This window comes from Ylistrum balloti, unplaced genomic scaffold (assembly GCF_031769215.1).
Source record: "Ylistrum balloti isolate Yb309-2 unplaced genomic scaffold, AGI_CSIRO_Ybal_v1 Utg369630, whole genome shotgun sequence".
Lineage (NCBI taxonomy): Eukaryota > Metazoa > Mollusca > Bivalvia > Pectinida > Pectinidae > Ylistrum > Ylistrum balloti.
Genome location: NW_026781896.1, coordinates 755,418 through 774,559, shown reverse-complemented (window position 1 = coordinate 774,559; position 19,142 = coordinate 755,418). Strand labels below are relative to the sequence as shown.

General features: G+C 34.2%; 1 protein-coding gene across 1 annotated transcript in view; it reads right to left on the bottom strand.

Annotated features, from left to right (window-relative positions):
- Nucleotides 1-19,142, bottom strand: part of LOC132552243 (intermembrane lipid transfer protein VPS13C-like) — a 106,462-nt gene that overhangs the window by 42,644 nt on the left and 44,676 nt on the right. The window contains exons 23-42 of the mRNA XM_060216399.1: nt 13,934-14,199; nt 12,680-12,753; nt 11,976-12,118; nt 11,433-11,587; nt 10,958-11,065; nt 10,472-10,575; nt 9,943-9,987; nt 9,485-9,619; nt 9,072-9,146; nt 8,605-8,828; nt 8,092-8,239; nt 7,497-7,581; nt 6,785-6,975; nt 6,298-6,446; nt 5,040-5,143; nt 3,951-4,219; nt 3,108-3,224; nt 2,382-2,543; nt 1,501-1,594; nt 652-830 (exon numbers count right to left, since the gene is read on the bottom strand). Coding sequence (XP_060072382.1) covers nt 652-830; nt 1,501-1,594; nt 2,382-2,543; nt 3,108-3,224; nt 3,951-4,219; nt 5,040-5,143; nt 6,298-6,446; nt 6,785-6,975; nt 7,497-7,581; nt 8,092-8,239; nt 8,605-8,828; nt 9,072-9,146; nt 9,485-9,619; nt 9,943-9,987; nt 10,472-10,575; nt 10,958-11,065; nt 11,433-11,587; nt 11,976-12,118; nt 12,680-12,753; nt 13,934-14,199 — 2,827 coding nt within the window. The remainder of the gene's footprint in view (nt 1-651; nt 831-1,500; nt 1,595-2,381; nt 2,544-3,107; nt 3,225-3,950; nt 4,220-5,039; nt 5,144-6,297; nt 6,447-6,784; nt 6,976-7,496; nt 7,582-8,091; nt 8,240-8,604; nt 8,829-9,071; nt 9,147-9,484; nt 9,620-9,942; nt 9,988-10,471; nt 10,576-10,957; nt 11,066-11,432; nt 11,588-11,975; nt 12,119-12,679; nt 12,754-13,933; nt 14,200-19,142) is intronic.

The following is a 19,142-nucleotide window of genomic DNA, read 5'->3' as shown; positions in this document are numbered from 1 at the left end:
TACAGCGTCTTGTAATTAAATTTTGAGTTAAGGTAGAATCTGTGTGAATTCAGAGCAGTTTTCAGTCTACCACCAATAAAGAATTCATTTTGTGGCAAGGATTTTTCTAGTTGGAAGTTATTTTCATGCTTGATAATAAAAAACAATCAATAAACACAAGAAAAAATATGATTATGATAAAAAATAAAAATAGGGCTCGTAAACACAGATCTGACTGACCAATCACACTCAGTCATTTGGACCGAAGCCAGGAAATTTTTACCTTAGATAAGTGATGCCTGAATGTTTCATACAAAAGAGTAAATTTTGGTAGAATTTAGAAGGGATTAATCACAAAACACATTCAACGAAAATGCAGTTTTCGACTAGTGTTTGAATCATCCATGTTTAATTAACTTAGATAAAGAAGAGAAAAAATGGCAGAAAAAAAAAATTTGACTTATTCGATGTTTTCGATTCAAGCATGTTTGACACAAGTGAGTTTTATTGTAGCTATGTAGATTCCTATTTTCTCTTCGTTCAAAGGAAACAGACCAGACTACCTGTAGTAATCTGTCGCCATGATGATATTTGGGCAATATATATTTTTTAAAGAAATTAAAAAGCAGAGAAAGTTTAAATGTAGTACACAAATATGGAAGTGTCTTTTACCTGTTTGTTCCAGTCATGAAGATGGGAGTTCAAGGATGATCGTATGTGCAGCAGGTTCACCTGGTGGTCGAGATTACGTACTTGGAAGTAAGCATGTATCTGTTCAATATCCACGTGCAGGGTTTCTGACGGAGACCTCTGAGGTATCAGCGGGTTAAAGGAGTTGTTACTACTGTTATCTACAAACATAAATAAACACGTACATTGTAGATATTGATGGAAGTGTTAAATAGAACTCTCCTCTTATAGTTAATTAAAATGATATTAATTGCCTGATTTTCAAGTTTCTTCCATACTAGATGTTCGTTTGAAGTTTAGTTATGGTGATCATAAGTCACACAGTTTGAAGCCTGTGGTAGCCCTTGTTTATTCTACCCCATGGAAAAGATAGAAAAGAAGAAAATTCAAGTGTTGAGGAGTAATATAATTTGTTGTTGAAATGAAGAAATAGAGAAAGACAAATAATTTATCAGATGTAGGTTCTTTCTATTAAAACCCATATATGTATATACCATACTTAACAAACATTAAGCCCATGTCTGGTAATAAGCCCACCCATATATGTTACAGTACTGTTGTTGAAATATGACACAAAGTTAATTTTAATGTCCTGTTTTAAATTCAATCTCTGACCAAGAGCAAAATGTGACATGTTGGCCTCCTGGGCTTAAATCAGAACTGATTTACAGTAAACCAGTGGCTTGAAAACAAGAAGATATGATATTTGTAATCCGATACAGATCACTAAACTACAACACAGGTCACCATCCCACACTAACATGTTTCATTTTCTGAGAATAAGTCAGTCTGGAAGTAAATAAGAGAGATGTAAGGCAGTTGAACCCATACCTATCTTGTTCAGCCATTTCTCTGCAGATGTTGGTTTCACACTCCAAAGGTTTCTATAATCCTCTGTGTGTGGTGTGGCTTGATCTTCTGATGTCTGTTTTTCATATCACAATTATACATCAATATGTTACATGTAAAAGATTTACTTTAAACTTCTGTAGTGTATTAACTTTAAATCTACCATATGTTCATATACATCTATTGATCAATTATCAATAAAAGACAATAGCTGATTGGATATATTGATCACATGATTTCAACTTAATCAATTATTAAGGCATTGAAAATAACATTTTTCCCCCCCAAAACTAATTTTTTGACTGTAACAGCTGTAACAGGTTTTTTTCTTTGAGGATCACCATTCAATGTGCACTTATTTACAAATCTGAAGAAAATGTAAGTGACGAAAAATGCAATAAAAGGGCTGTCAGAGAGAGGTTATGCTCCCCAAATGGGACAAAATCAAAGTATGAAAAATAACAAAGGACAATATCTCCTAAATCATGCAAACGAGAGTGATGGTTCTTGAGCACTGCATTTCTTCTTGTTGAGATCTATCTATGTATGAAGTTTTATGTTGATATCTCTCGTAATTTTTGTTTTATGTTCCAGACAAAATCATGATGGACGGACGAACTGACAAATGGACGGACAAATGGACAGATAAAGTAGTAACTATATGCTATCCCTTCTGGGAGCATAGAAATATTAAATGTACAAATTTCACTAGAATGGATAAGAAGCAAATTGTGATAAATGAAATTTAACTTTTTAATCAAATTGGCTGTGAATATGTAAAATCTGAAACTTCTGATTAATCATATGTGCACAACATTTGAAAAAGTGTCGAACATATTTCAATGGGTGTTTTAGAATTATACCTCTGAATCTTTGTTCCCAAACAGAGCCCAAACATCAAAGGCAAAATGCAGGACACTAGGAGAGGTACAGAAGACCAGCTCTGTGATGCGGGCAGACATGTCGACATGGTTTTCTAGGATGTTGTACGTTCTCTCGAAGGTCAGATCACATGGTTGTATCACCTGTAATTAAAATGCACGTCACTTGTAATCAAGGCAGTAGGAATGCATGTCACATGTAATCAAGGCAGTAGAAATGCATGTCTTTGCATCAAGTATGCAACCTGATTTGTCCTGTAATAAGCCCAGGGGGCAAACACATTTCTTTTTCGTTCCTCTGAACTGCAATAGAAATCAGTGGTATGACTTGTACCAGGTTTTACTGATGGATAAGTATATTTATACTTATCCATTCAATTACCATTAATTTCAACAAATATCACTGAAATTATTCAAAAGTTAGAAAAACCTTTTTGTTCAAAGAGAAAAACTTATGGATACAATTCATCAACTTTAATGAAAATTTTGTCATTTTGTCTGCCATTTTCTAGCATGAATTATCCACTACAGTTGTTTCGATTGACTTTAACATACAAACAACAAGCATTACAGAGGCTTCCCACAACACTCATGATACACTTGAGCCAATTTCAGATAATATTTTATTTTTCAAAGATATAACATACAAATTATCTCTATGGAAGGGAGATAACTCCGTCAGTCTTCCATTAGGCCATATGTACTTACCCAGCTGCTGACAGTCTGTTGGGTTGAATACTGAGCAGAATACATTTTCAGATCTTTCACTTTTGATCCGAGCTTTTGTGTGTTGTCATTATTTACCATATCTACCTCAATATCAGCCTACAAATAAAGAATACAGTCAGAATATTTCAATTCATATTTTGAATGATACATTGTCAACAGCTCTATTCATAGTTTAGTTATTTGCCAGAACACTGATATTCATTGGTGAGATGATGCCCAGACATGGGAGGAGTCACAGAGACATAAAAATGTCAAAAACAAACTAGTTAAGCTATTGCTGGCTGGGGTTTATTAAATGGACAAGGAAAAAACAATCAAACCATCTTCCAGATACTTTACAAAATTTTCAACATCTATCCTGAAGTTCTTCTGTAAAATCTTCATTAAGCAATAACACAAATGGCAACTGTAACTTAACATACCTTACAAACTAAATGCACCTACAGACATGGGTTACACAGGATGTGGCTTAAATTTCCAGCCATCGTTTAGGATCATTTTTCCTTAAAGCTTTTAGACTACAGAAAATATTAAAACAAGGGCTCACATAGATATATCACCATCTCTGTTTTAGAGTTTTCTGAAGTGTAACATTTGTCTTGACCAATGACCATCAACATTCAATCAGGTAGCTAGAAGAACGTTATATTAAAGAGACGTTGGTGTAATGTGAATTGTATCTTGGGAATGGTTTACAACAAATTGACAGATGGATGGATAAGACAGATGGATGGATAAGTTAGATGGATGGACAGGAGGCATAAGCCATTACTTTTTAATCCCAATCCCCATTGTTTGGGCTATATATAGTTACACACTGACCTTGAGTACAACTATACGGCTGTCTTCGAGACTTGGGTCAGCAAACAATACAATCTCAGGCTCCTTGATGGTACAGAACACTTTGAGTGGTACAACAGGTGCTGGTAAGTCAGGAGAATCCACGTAGCTCTCTTCCAGGTCAAGGTCAATGGGTAAAGGAGGGGGAGGTAACTCTGAACCAGTTCCCATTGAAGCTGTGTAGAATTCTCGTAACCGTAGAAGGAATGGAATGTTAAGATTTAGGGTGATTTTTTCCATACGTATGTCCGCTGTAACAGAAACAACTAGAATTATATTACATGTAACAGATTCCAAACAGTACAAATTATATTTACATGTAACAGATTCCAAACAGTACAAATTATATTACATGTAACAGATTCCAAACAGTACAAATTATATTACATGTAACAGATTCCAAACAGTACAAATTATATTTACATGTAACAGATTCCAAACAGCCCCAATCATATTACATGTAACAGATTCCAAACAGTACAAATTATATTACATGTAACAGATTCCAAACAGTACAAATTATATTACATGTAACAGATTCCAAACAGTACAAATTATATTACATGTAACAGATTCCAAACAGTACAAATTATATTTACATGTAACAGATTCCAAACAGCCCCAATTATATTACATGTAACAGATTCCAAACAGTACAAATTATATTACATGTAACAGATTCCAAACAGTACAAATTATATTACATGTAACAGATTCCAAACAGTACAAATTATATTTACATGTAATAGATTCCAAACAGTACAAATTATATTTACATGTAACAGATTCCAAACAGTACAAATTATATTACATGTAACAGATTCCAAACAGTACAAATTATATTTACATGTAACAGATTCCAAACAGTACAAATTATATTACATGTAACAGATTCCAAACAGTACAAATTATATTACAAATATTTCTTCACATTTATTTTCACATCGTCAAGAAAATGAATAGGACCAGGGGACTGATAAATGTTCCATTCAAATTCCTGACCAACATGCAGTCTTTCTTTCTGGTTGACCAATAGCCGTCCACCTTACTTATTGACCGATGGTCACTCACCTTCTTGACTACCATCATGTGCTGTCTTGTATATCACAGATATCATGGGTAATGGTTTATGGTCATCATCTGTCACAACTTCCTCTCTTGTACAGTAAAATACCCTGAAGATCAGATCAGAATGACAAATGAAGGGCAGTAATGTTTTTTGTGTGATACGTCTCTCAGAAAAGTCACTGTAGGACAGAGAGTTTAACACAGACACTGAAGGACAGACAGTGTAGGAGAGATATTGTATGATAAGACACAAAGACAGACCCTATAAGACAGACAGTGTAGGAGAGATATTGTATGATAAGACACAAAAGACAGACCCTATAAGACAGACAGTGTAGGAGAGATATTGTATGATAAGACACAAAGACAGACCCTATAAGACAGACAGTGTAGGAGAGATATTGTATGATAAGACACAAAAGACAGACCCTATAAGACAGACAGTGTAGGAGAGATATTGTATGATAAGACACAAAGACAGACCCTATAAGACAGACAGAATAGGACAGACACTAAGACAGACATTGTAGTAGAGATATTGTATAAGACATAAAGACAGACCCTATAAGACAGACAGTGTAGGAGAGATATTGTATGATAAGACACAAAGACAGACCCTATAAGACAAACAGTTTAGGAGAGATATTGTATGATAAAACAAAAAGACAGACCCTATAAGACAGACAGTGTAGGAGAGATATTGTATGATAAGACACAAAAGACAGACCCTATAAGACAGACAATTTAGGAGAGATATTGTATGATAAGACACAAAAGACAGACCCTATAAGACAGACAATTTAGGAGAGATATTGTATGATAAGACACAAAGACAGACCCTATAAGACAGACAGAATAGGACAGACACTAAGACAGACATTGTAGTAGAGATATTGTATAAGACACAAAGACAGACCCTATAAAACAGACAGTGTAGGAGAGATATTGTATGATAAGACACAAAGACAGACCCTATCAGACAAACAGTGTAGGAGAGATATTGTATGATAAGACACAAAGACAGACCCTATAAGACAAACAGTGTAGGAGAGATATTGTATGATAAGACACAAAGACAGACCCTATAAGACAGACAGTGTAGGAGACATATTGTATGATAAGACACAAAGACAGATCCTATAAGACAGACACTGTAGGAGAGATATTGTATGATAAGACACAAAGACAGACCCTATAAGACAGACAGCGTAGGAGAGATATTGTACGATAGGTTTGGATGAGTATCATATATATGACATACTTTCTGACTGCTCGTGTGTTGTTTGGTCTCATGTCATCAATAGACATGGTGTGGAATGAAAGATTGAAGTCCAGCTTGTTCTCTCCTTCTCTATGGCTGTTAGCTCTAGCCTTGATCTTTCCTACTTCAAATCGACTAAGGAAGTTTTTCTGAAAGAAATTTGTTAAAAAAACTTTAAACATGATATTATAAAATAGATAAAAAAACAAAGACCTCCAAGACTAACCCTTAAATCTTTTAATAAAATTTAAACTTGAGAATTTTTGAATTTATCTACATGTTGTTTCTTTTAATGTGCCTCAAATGAAAATGTCTAGTGTATATTTGTAACTCTGCCAAAGCCAAAATCAAATCATATCAGTCTGTGAAATCTTTGCATCATTTTACAGATAACCTTTGAATCATTTTGATGACAAATTCTACACTATAATGTACAAATACTTATTGTTATATAAAAATAAGCTTTGACTTCTTCAGGTAACCATACCTCTATACTACTTGTGGTGCCATTTGTTTCCTCATAAAGACAAAGCACAAGGCCCTGTAGGGTCACTACAGCATTATAGGGTGTCCCTGGCACAACTTCTGGAGGAGTGGGCGTGTCAAGGTCATGTTGGATCACAGTCACCCCAGAATCCATTGTACTTGTTGGCTTCATGTTGGAAGGTTTAGCAAGATCTAGGATTAAAAAAAAATATATAAATAATTAAAAAACAATACTTTTGATTTCTCTAATTCCTGTGATCTTTAGCTCTGATTTTCCAGGTTGAAAATTTTCTAAACAGGAGGCCCATAACGCCGGTATGGCTAAACCTGGTTTAGTTTGCTGAAATTGCTTTGAACAAGGCAACCGAAAAATACCTTTTAATATTTAAATAGTTGCATAAAGAGTTTTAAATTTGTATTAAATGTAGATCAACAAATCAAGAGCCAATTGAAAGAAAAAACCTACCACCATCAATTTTTATTTTATCATCAAGTCATATCTTCAACATTACAGTACCATACTTATTAAGCAATAAGCCCAGGCTTGATAATATGCATTTCTGAATCAAAAGAATAACAAACATATACTATTTCATTGTCCTACAATAAGTCTACTCCCTGACTTTGAATCAGAGTTTGTATGTTGGCCCCTGGGCTTAACACAGGATAAATATAATAAAATTTTTAAAACTTTTGATGATTTAAAGTTATACCTGGTTTAGCTGACGGGGCTCCTTCACCAAAGTTCTCCTTCATTATATCCATAACCAGTTTCATGTCTGTCTTCAACATATTTACCTGTAACCATGGTAGATTAGCAATTATAGATGACATGAAAATGACCTTGACATTGTAAGGGTCATGTAAATTAATGACAGCGGTGAAAGGGATATGGTAAAATTATTCATAAACATCCGAATTAAGTCAGCACATGTCGGAAGATTCCAACAAATATCAAAAGGCCACCGGCTAAAATGACCTCAACAATCATAGGTCATGCAAATAATCAATGTGACCTTGACCTTTCATTCAGATAACAGAAGTCAATAGAACTTCAAAAAGAATATTTTCAAAGTAAAGCTAGAAGACGAAATTTTTGCACCATAAAATAATTAGCATACAATACAACTAGGCACCAGATACAACCTGTAAAGTGATGTTTTATCTACCTGGATCAACCGGTAAATCTCCACTGAACAGTTATGGTCAGTCAGTTATTTAGAACTGTGTCACATCTTCCAAAATAAAAATATTTTTGGTGGAAATTTCATTTTTTTTTACCAAATTTTCATAAAGACACCAAAGTACCTTAACTAGGTTGAGTTCTCCGGAAACATCATACATAATATTGGCCACAAAGGGAGCCAAAGCGAGGCTAAATGAGGCAGTGAAATTGACAGGCTCCACAAGGTGGTGTAACACCACAAAAGTAGTGTTGTCCTCCAGAAGTTTACCCCTGAAATGATTTATATCATGACAGCTCTGTGGTTTTAAGGTAAATTATATATATTGAAAGTGCAGCGATTTTTGAGAACTTCAATCTGATTTTATTATCCTATCTAACAAAGAGAAACACATAATTATATACCATTAAAGCTCTGAATTCTAAACACATCTTTTTGGACAATGGAATTCGGATATCACAAAATTCCATCTTAATTCGTGAACATACATAATTTAACCGAACTTGTGAAATAAACATAATTGTAAGATTCATGAATTAATCTATTACTATCAACTCAGATATTATTTCATAATAATTAAAATGCCTTTGGTTTTATTCTATCTTGATCATCCCAAACATTATAATGTGGAACCTACTTGCTGATCTGCATGGATGTGAGTTTGGCGCTGAAGTGATTCCACTCTTGCGACATATCAGCTCCTGGAACTTCCTTTCTTTCAAACTGATTCCACACCTCAAGGTTTCCGAATTTCACAAAGAAGAGATCACGTGACTTTGAATGCTGGGGTACAACCACTGTTGGGATATGTGCCTTGACAACCAGGGCAATCCGTATAGTTGCCGGAGTTATTTCCATCATCTAAAGGTCAAGGTCACAATAATAATTAAAATACAGAATGCCATGTTTACAAAGAATTGTGGGATATGTAAAAGTACTTCCTCAGATTAATGGTAGCTATCAGAAAGTCAAGATACATCTAGTGTTGTGATAGTATTTTATTTTATAACAATATTTTTTGTTTTTAATCTGATAATTTCTTAATTTATATTTTTTTGCTATTTTCATTGAATCACAACAAAATTTGACATCCTGACTCCTTACCTGTTTAGACACTGTTTCCTTTGTTTTGTAAGCAGCATCTGACAACTCTGGGCTCTTCAGTGGCTCAAAAAATCTCTGAAGAAAGAAACAAATTCTTTTGCCACTTATTTATATCAGATGTACAACCAGCAAACACAACAGTTTTCAATTAAACATTGTATCATTTGTTTTAGCAGATGAAATGGAATCTGACACATTTTCACCAGGTGTGCATTAGCACAGCCTTGAAAAATTAATTTGTCATTAAAACATCATCTCATATATAGTGCTATCTTAAGTGCGTATATTTAATACATATTTGTTTACTTTTAATACTTGTGTCTGAAAGTCAAGCATCAATTTATTTTTGATCAGGCTAAATGGGTTTTAGTGCAGTTAATATCAGTTATCTCCCCTTGAGTAAATCTTCATACCGTAACTTCCCAGAAGAACTTGTTGATGAATGCCACCTGGAGCTGGCCTATGTGTAACCTGGCATAGTAGTCAAGTGGTTCTGTGCTTCGTCGTGACAAACGTCGCATCATACCATCAGACTTAAACTGTTCCACCTGGTAATAAAAGAACGAGACAATTTTATTATCTTTTCAAATTAAAATTGGGTTTTTATAATTTATAAGTTCAATAGACATTGGGAGCTTCTGTAATTTAATTTTTTTTTCATAAACATTTGATTTTGAGTTCAGATGATCGAATTCTGCCAGTAACTACATGTACTATTAGGTATCATAACCATATCCTGATTTTCCTGTCAGGTAATAAGCCCAACCTTACCTACAAAAGCTGAGACCATATTGCCAAAAATCATATAAATTTCCATCCCTTCCCCTCATCCCCAGCCACTTTTAATTAATTTTGAGTATCAATTATTCACCTTTAAATCAAAGAATGGGCTTTCATCTGTACCAATCTCCAGAATCTGAAATATACACCATAATATACATAACTTATATGTGTAATGTCTCTCATACAATCTCTGATATATAATTATTATAATTTTTCTTCTGAGTTGATAGATCAATACATTTCTGATTTAAAGAGTAGAATATAATAATTAATTGTTGAACTGTATTGCGATGGAATAGTAAGTAAGGCACATGTTGCATATTGATTTATGAACCAAATATCTTAATATCATTACTTAAATCTTAATTCTTGTTTTCATCAAATTTTCAATAAATTTCATTCTGGCATCACTATAATGCCAAAATTTGCATAACAAAATGGCAGTAAGAAGAGAGGAAAAATAAAAATGTCATTATAAAGAGGCTTTATTACACACATTGTATTTCCATTAGGATGACAGATTTAATAAAAAACATTGGGATCATGGTACTTGTACTGATAACAAGTATTTAGAATAATTTCAATAAGGAAAAAAGAGTGTGAGGATCTGTACTTACATTTGGATAGAGTGTGTCTGGAGTGAGATCTGTCACAAAGAATTTCTGGAGACGACAATTGAATGTCATCTTTTTCGCTCGTGCTATGAACTGACTCTCTAAACCTTTAAAAAAAGTTCAAGAAATGTTCACCAACAAAATACTTCAACTGGTTCAAAACACAGATGTTTGTTATTAGGGAGCTGATAATTGTAAAACATGATGTAGCACTTTTTTTCAGTGAAAGACAATAAAGATCAAAAGTTAACACATAATTTTTATCAAAAATATTTTCCAAATCTTTTTTTGTCAGCCAATGGCCAAAGATTGAAATAAAGTTTCATAAAAAAAAGTCAATTATTGAAGAAACTTATTTAGACAAGCTTGCATTGAGGATAATTTGGTTCCACCTAAACCAAAAATATGACAAATCACCTTAATGAGTTACCTCCCTTTGCTCTTAAATGTACTTTTGATGATATAGATATTTTAATCTATATAACCTACCCTTGATATGAAGTTCGGAGAATTTTGTCTCAACATTACGTAGATGAAGACTGACGTCATTTACACAGGTGATTACATGAATTTTGATGAGACTAGATGGTCCACCTGCTGAAACAGACACACAAAGAGCGAAGCACTTCATTTCATATTGTCTTAAGTTACATTTAAATGGACATAATGGTTTCTCAGCTACTATCCAATTGATCTATAGTTTGTGCAGAGTTAATTTCCCCCTTTTTTGACCTTAGATATCTCCCAATTCAGAGTGTTAAAAGACACTGTCTCATTGAACTGTAATATGCCCATATGCCTTTACAAGTAACAGTATGCCAATTTCTGCAATTTTCAAATTACAAGAATTTCTATCCCTATACACAGTGCCGTTTCGCATAACAGTTTCATATTTGACCGAATTATTTTATTAAATTTGAAAATGAAATAATCCATGTCCAAAGTTTGATATGAATGGACATACCCTCATGGACAATAGACTTGATCTTATCAGTAACACTGGCTCGGCTGCTCCGACTTCCACTTTTATTTCGAAGCCTCACTGTAGATGAGTCCACCGTTGAGGACCGCATATTAACGAAGGGATTGTCGTCAAGGGTATCCTTCTTGGGATACATTCTGTCAAAGAAAGATTAGATAAACAGCAACTCATTCATATTGAATATGTCATTGTCAGTGAGAACACAATAAACCATAGTTGGAGCCTCATGGACATCACAAATTGAATATTGAAACGATAATTTTTTTTTTTTTAAATATTGTGTAAATTTGACTTTGACATGGAAATCCTTTGTGAAGCTCTTCCAGGAATGTTGGAGATAGCGACCTCTGTTTGGTCAAACATGAATGACACACTCACCTTGTGTGAAGATCTTCCAGGAATGTTTGGAGATAGCGACCTCTGTTTGGTCAAACATGAATGACACACTAACCTTGTGTGAAGATCTTCCAGGAATGTTTGGAGATAGCAGACCCCTGTCTGGTCAAACGTGAATGACACACTTACCTTGTGTAAAGATCTTCCAGGAATTTCTTGAGATAGCAGACCCCTGTCTGGTCAAACATGATGGACAAATTATTGAAGGTCAAAGTTGCACCATGCTCAATATTTTTGAACACTGGCCCGAAATCTGGACATTCTGGTTTGACCTACAAACACAAAGTAAGAAGTTGTAGCTATAACGTAACATCCTATAGTCAATCTCAAATTTTTCTCTAAAGAATCAAAAGTTATAAAAAATCAGATCCACTACATTTTTGATAAATCTTGATCTACAGGAACCAAGGAATTACTTCCCTTATCTCGGGAACGATGGTTCCAGGTGTTTTTATGCCTAAAACCAAACTGTTCATACATTTATTATTTCATATTCATCACAAGATGCATCAGAACCAATCTTTCAGATATACCATCCAACAAGCCCACTTTTCGCTCTGTTGACATAATCTTGAAGCAGGCAAATGTTAAACTGCTATAAAAGTTCTCTAGATGTTAACTCAAAAACAACATGTAACGAACTAGCTAGCTACTGATAATTCCCTAACAAAACATCAAGAAATCAATTGCTTCTGAATTCATTTTCAGATCTTGATCATAAAACCATGGAGTGGCCTGAATTCAGAGATTTGAAAGTCTTTACTTCTATATGTTTATAATTTGTAAGAATGATTGATTTATCAAGACCGCCTTAGAGACAATGTCAGTATTACCTGTCTGTAACAGATTGAGATCAATTCATTTTCTGACTCTGTCTGTAGCAAGTCCAGGTATGCACCCGTTGCACCTGTATAACATAAAGTGTGAGGATATATGTCCAAAATGTCGAGTAATGTACATACATTTCCTGTTCATATACACATACAGAAATATAAAAACTGAAATTATCCGATAAAGACTACTCTTTTGACAAGTTCATTTCAATTAATGATCATATGCAAGACAAACATCAAATACTGTGAACAAAGGGCAATAACTCTCTCAAAAAAAATCACTGAGGCAGAAATGTCTTTTTAGAATGTAAATTTCATAAAATCCAAAATGGCCACCTTATTGGCCATTTGTTATTCTGATCAGTCTGAAAACTGAGCCCACTCTAAAAAGCAAATGGATCAGTCAAAGCAATCAGAGATAATTTTTAAGAGCGATAAACAGAAAAATGATATAACATACCATATTACTTTTTGTTACAGCTGTTATTGAATAAAAAAATTGATGCAACTTTCGCTGAATTTCAAATCAGAGAAGAGCGACACATAGCTATGAATTCAGTATAAAAAGTATACATTTACATTGTAGATAACACAGTATACAGTCAAACCTGTCTATACAGGCCACTCAAGGGAACAGAGAAAAGTGGCCTTTATACACAAGTGTCCTGTATACAGAGGTTCAATTACTATCAATTGCATTACATAGAGAATAAAAAAATGTTACCTTTATACAGAGGTGGCCTTTATACAGAGGTTCAATTACTATGAATTGCATTACATAGAAATTAAAAAAATGTTACCTTTATACAGAGGTGGCCTTTATACAGAGGTTCAATTACTATGAATTGCATTACATAGAGAACAAAAAAATGTTACCTTTATACAAAGCAGCCTTTATACAAGGTGGTTTGTAATTACGTATGCTTGTATTAACGTAGCCTTTAAAAAAATGTCACCTTTGTATTAACGTGGCCTTTATACAGAGGTTCAATTACTATGAATTGCAATACAGATAGAACCAAAAAAGCAGCCTTGTATTAACGTCGCCTTTGTATTAACGTAGCCTTTGTATTAACGTAGCCTTTGTATTAACGTAGCCTTTGTATTAACGTCGCCTTTGTATTAACGTAGCCTTTGTATTAACGTAGCCTTTGTAAGACAAGTTTGACTGGGTCAGATTTGATTATGCACTGGTTCCCTTGGCTTTTTGCCAAAAAATGTGTCAAATGTTAAGGAGAATCTTGATTCTCATACCTCTGTGTAGCTTATCAGCCATTCCAATTCCTCGTAGTCTGGCATGGAATGCGACTCCACTTGGAATAACTCTGTTTTTATTTATCCACACTGTGTATGCCATGTCAGCCGTGAAACCGTCCAAACGGAACATAAGATATTCCCGTCGCTGACGGTTCTGCTCTAGCGATACCTGTATGACGATCTCACCGATGGAAGCCCGCATGAACATCTGCATACGGTTGTTTTCCGTAATATAGTCATCAACTGACTTGACTTTCCGGTAACTGAAATGTCAAAACCATGCCTGAGTAAGTATGTTAATCACAAACAGATCTACAAGCAAAACTCAAATTTAGTGATGTAATGTTTAAAATAATGCACCATAATTTGTTTCCTTTTGGACAGACTTTGACCACCAGTTATCATGATGAGGTGAGGTCTCCTTATGGTATCCTACTATAACAGGAGTTTTTAACCATTGCCTAAGTTTTCTAACTTTTGCTATAAAACTGATTGGCAACGGTCTGTGCTCTTTAGTGGAGAAAATAAATTAAGTTTATTCTTGTTTTCACATCATATGGCGAATTTGCATGTGAGAAAACAAACCTACAATACATTACTTGGTGGCTACCTCAGTGAACATCATGCAGGAGGCCCACTGCAAATGGTGAGGGATTGGGGTGAAGTGTCTTAGCTTCCTAAGAAACACAAACCGTCCCTGGTAGGGATCAAACCACACATGGCGGGTCACCCAAGAAACACAAACCGTCCCTGGTAGGGATCAAACCACACATGGCGGGTCTTCACCTGAGTAACATAAACCGTCCCTGGTAGGAATCAAACCACACACGGCGGATCTTTACCTCAGTAACATAAACCGTCCCTGGTAGGGATCAAACCACACACGGCGGATCTTTACCTCAGTAACATGACGGTCCTGGTAGCGATACCACACACGATCTCACCGATGGAAGCCCGCATGAACATCCACACACGGTTGTTTTACCTCAGTAATATAGTCATCAACTGACTTGACTTTCCCTGGTAGGGATATATGTCAAAACCAAGCACTTGAGTAACTATGTTAGAACACAAACAGATCTTTCAAACAAAACCCAAATTTAGTGAAATGCCATAATGTTTAAAATAATGCAGCCATAATTTGTTTGCTTTACTATTTACAATCAAGGTTTAACCACCAGGTATCATGATTGAAGTTGGTAAATTATCTCACACATTTTCATCTACAGAAATTATATTTTGTATGTTAGGAGTTTTTAACCATTGCCTAAATTTTTCACTAACTTTTTTTCTATAAAACTGATTGGCATTACGTGTTTCAGGTAAAGCTTTAAAAAAGGGAGAAAAAAAATATCAACAGCAAATTGTCAGTACCAAGTTAAATGTGTCAGAAAGTTTGCATTTCTGATGTCATTGGCAACAAACTTTTTTCAATTTTACATTACTTTTTTTTTTGTTACAATAACTTTGAACATCATGCAGGAGGCCCACTGCAAATGGTCAGGGTTAAGTCACCAATTGTGTTTATTCAGACATAAGTCACACATGGCGGGTCACCCAAGAAACACAAACCGTGTGTACAAGAAATACACATTGGCATTCATGTTTTGAGTGAGATTCATGTCTTTGGTAGGAATCAAACCACACACGGCTGGCAGTGGTGTTGGACTCTCACTATTCACATACAGTGTTAAGTTTAGAGTTCATTGCAGCAATGATGGAGGTTTTTGGTTTTGTTGGCAGCCATTCAACACAAAAGGAAGTTGTTCTTAATTGGTAATAGAATGCTAAGTTGTATAAACTCAATTCAGGAAACACAAACCATCCCTGGTTTATTACATAGGTTGGCTTATTGTAGGATTTTACACTTGAAGTCATATATATGCATATAGAAACACAGCAACAGCTCGCCATCAGGCTTTCATGACAAAAACGAAAAGTCTTCAAATCAAATGCCATCTTATTAAACGTTATCTTATAATAACTCTATGAAGCTGGCTGAAGAATAGAAGTTTATAGAAATATTCAAAAGCTGGTCTAACTAATTACAATCAAGATGTAAAAACTATATCTCAAGATACTCTATAGACAGTTGAAAATGGTAAATTATCTTGACACACATTTTCATCTACAGAAATTATATTTTGTATGTTAGTGACAGTATGAACCATGTTTATAAATATTTTCACTATTGATTTTTTTCCCTTGACAAGACTGCTTCCTATTAACGTGTTTCAGGTAAAGCATTAAAAAAGGGACAGTAGAATTTTTTTGCCAAAACAACATATCAACAGCAAATTGTCAGTACCAAGTTAAATGTGTCAGAAAGTTTGGAGTCATTTCTGATGTCATTGGCAGACTAACTTTTTTCTGATTTTACAATTACAGATTTTTTTTTTGTTACAATAACTTTGAATACTAATTAGGTTCTGTTTGAAATATCACTAGTTAAGTCACCAATTGTGTTTATTCAGACATAAGTCTCTGTACTGTTTTGTGTACAAGAAATATTGATTGGCATTCATGTTTTGAGTGAGATTCATGTCTTTTTGATAGAGTCTTAATGAGTTTTTAATGGGTTAGGCTGGCAGTGGTGTTGGATTCTCTCACTATTCACATACAGTGTTAAGTTTAGAGTTCATTGCAGCAATGATGGAGGTTTTTGGTTTTGTTGGCAGCCATTCAACACAAAAGGAAGTTGTTCTTAATTGGTAATAGAATATATAGTTGTAGGAGCTGGATTAATGTAGGAATATATAGCCTTATTGTGAGATTAGGTTTATTACATAGGTTGGCTTATTGTAGGATTTTACTTATTGCAGACATATATATGCTTATTGTAGGAGCTGGATTAATGTAGAAATATATAGCCTTATTGTAGGAGCTGGATTAATGTAGGAATATATAGCCTTATTGTAGGAGCTGGATTAATGTAGGAATATATAGCTTTATTGTAGGAGCTGGATTAATGTAGGAATATATAGCCTTATTGTAGGAACTGGTTTAATGTAGGAATAAATAGCCTTATTGTAGGAGCTGGATTAATGTAGGAATATATAGCCTTATTGTAGGAGCTGGATTAATGTAGGAATATATAGGCTTATTGTAGGAGCTGGATTAATGTAGGAATATATAGCCTTATTGTAGGAGCTGGATTAATGTAGGAATATATAGCCTTATTGTAGGAGCTGGATTAATGTAGGAATATATAGCCTTATTGTAGGAGCTGGATTAATGTAGGAATATATAGCCTTATTGTAGGAGCTGGATTAATGTAGGAATATATAGCCTTATTGTAGGAGCTGGATTAATGTAGGAATATATAGGCTTATTGTAGGAGCTGGATTAATGTAGGAATATATAGCCTTATTGTAGGAGCTGGATTAATGTAGGAATATATAGGCTTATTGTAGGAGCTGGATTAATGTAGGAATATATAGGCTTATTGTAGGAGCTGGATTAATGTAGGAATATATAGCCTTATTGTAGGAGCTGGATTAATGTAGGAATATATAGGCTTATTGTAGGAGCTGGATTAATGTAGGAATATATAGCCTTATTGTAGGAGCTGGATTAATGTAGGAATATATAGCCTTATTGTAGGAGCTGGATTAATGTAGGAATATATAGGCTTATTGCAGGAGCTGGATTAATGTAGGAATATATAGGCTTATTGTAGGAGCTGGATTAATGTAGGAATATATAGGCTTATTGTAGGAAGAGGTTTATTGTAGGAAGAGGTTTATTGTTGAGGTGGGAGTGTCATAGGAATATGTTATTGTTTGAGTAGCCTTATTAAAGGGCAGGCTTATTGTAAAACTGGGCCTATTAATTAAGAAGAGCATTAGGTTGTAGCCAGTAAAATAAGACACTATAATGTATTCAAACATGTAATGTACTTATAACAACTTCAATCACTGGACAAGCACACTTTACACAGTTATATGTGCACGAAAACTAAGCCAGGTGTATTAGAAAGTTGTTTCAACAATAATTGTCTCAAGTTGTTGAAAAGAAAGTTTGTTCATGATGAAGAGCTGCAGAGAACAAAGGATGAAGTCAGCAAGTGCAACAGTGTTCATGCATGTATGAATGCAAACCAAAGTTTTTTATTTATTTTTCAAAGGATTTGCTGAAATTAAAAATTTTGGTTTCAGCAGATTTTAAAGTGATCTTACAACATCTTAAAGCTAACACGTGTACGCGTTGATAATGTTTTTAACATATATGTCATTTGAAAGCTAAAACTGAAGCAAAATTATAACACATTGTAAAAATGAATGATAAATGTATAATTGTTTGTGTAAACAGTTTTAGAACACTTACAATTCAATTCATAATATCTTCAAATAAATCCAGGGTTAATAACTCAAATATAGTACAGGCATCTTCATATTGCAGAACAATGATATTTGTAGGGATTTTACTGAACAACTATGAACATTGGTGGGCTTATTGCCAGACATGGGCTCATTGTCATAAACAAATATGTATGATGGACCCTTGATAATCAGGACAACTTTGTTTCTGACCTAAATCACCCTAATGATGAGGTTTACGATGATTTGCTGTCATCTGGAGTTATTCTATTTTTAGAATCATTTGAGTCAGTTAAATTGAGTGTGTGACAAGCATACACCTACATCTACCTGCGAGTGGGAGATTCCTTGATTTGAAAGCAATAAAATACTGTAATCTAAACATGAAAAAAACATAATTTTTCTCTCAATCAACTCTCTTATGCATTGATTGACTGATAACACAGAAATCAGTGCCATGTTTTTCTATGTTAGATATGTGGAAGTATTGGGGGATGATAGTCCTATTGTAAATAGTCTAACCAAATTTGTCTTCCTATGATCTTAATTAGCATTTCATTCCTTATTATAAACGATATATGTTAAGATATTTTTATGTCCTGGTTACTAAGATTAATGTTCAAAATCGTACGAAATACTTATGGAACAAAATATTCATTTTCATCAAATGAAAAGAAAGTTAGGTGATATGGGAGTTTGTATTTGAGTATTGCGGAGACTAGGCTGGATTATTTGAAATCCTTGTTCAGGTGATACAAAGCTGGGTGAAGGCACTGAATGTGCATACTAGAGTTATGGTAAGTATATTACATCATGGAAATTGGTTTCAAAAGAACATGTTTCTCTTACTTTAATATATTGAATAATTCAGGATGTCTCAAAATGTG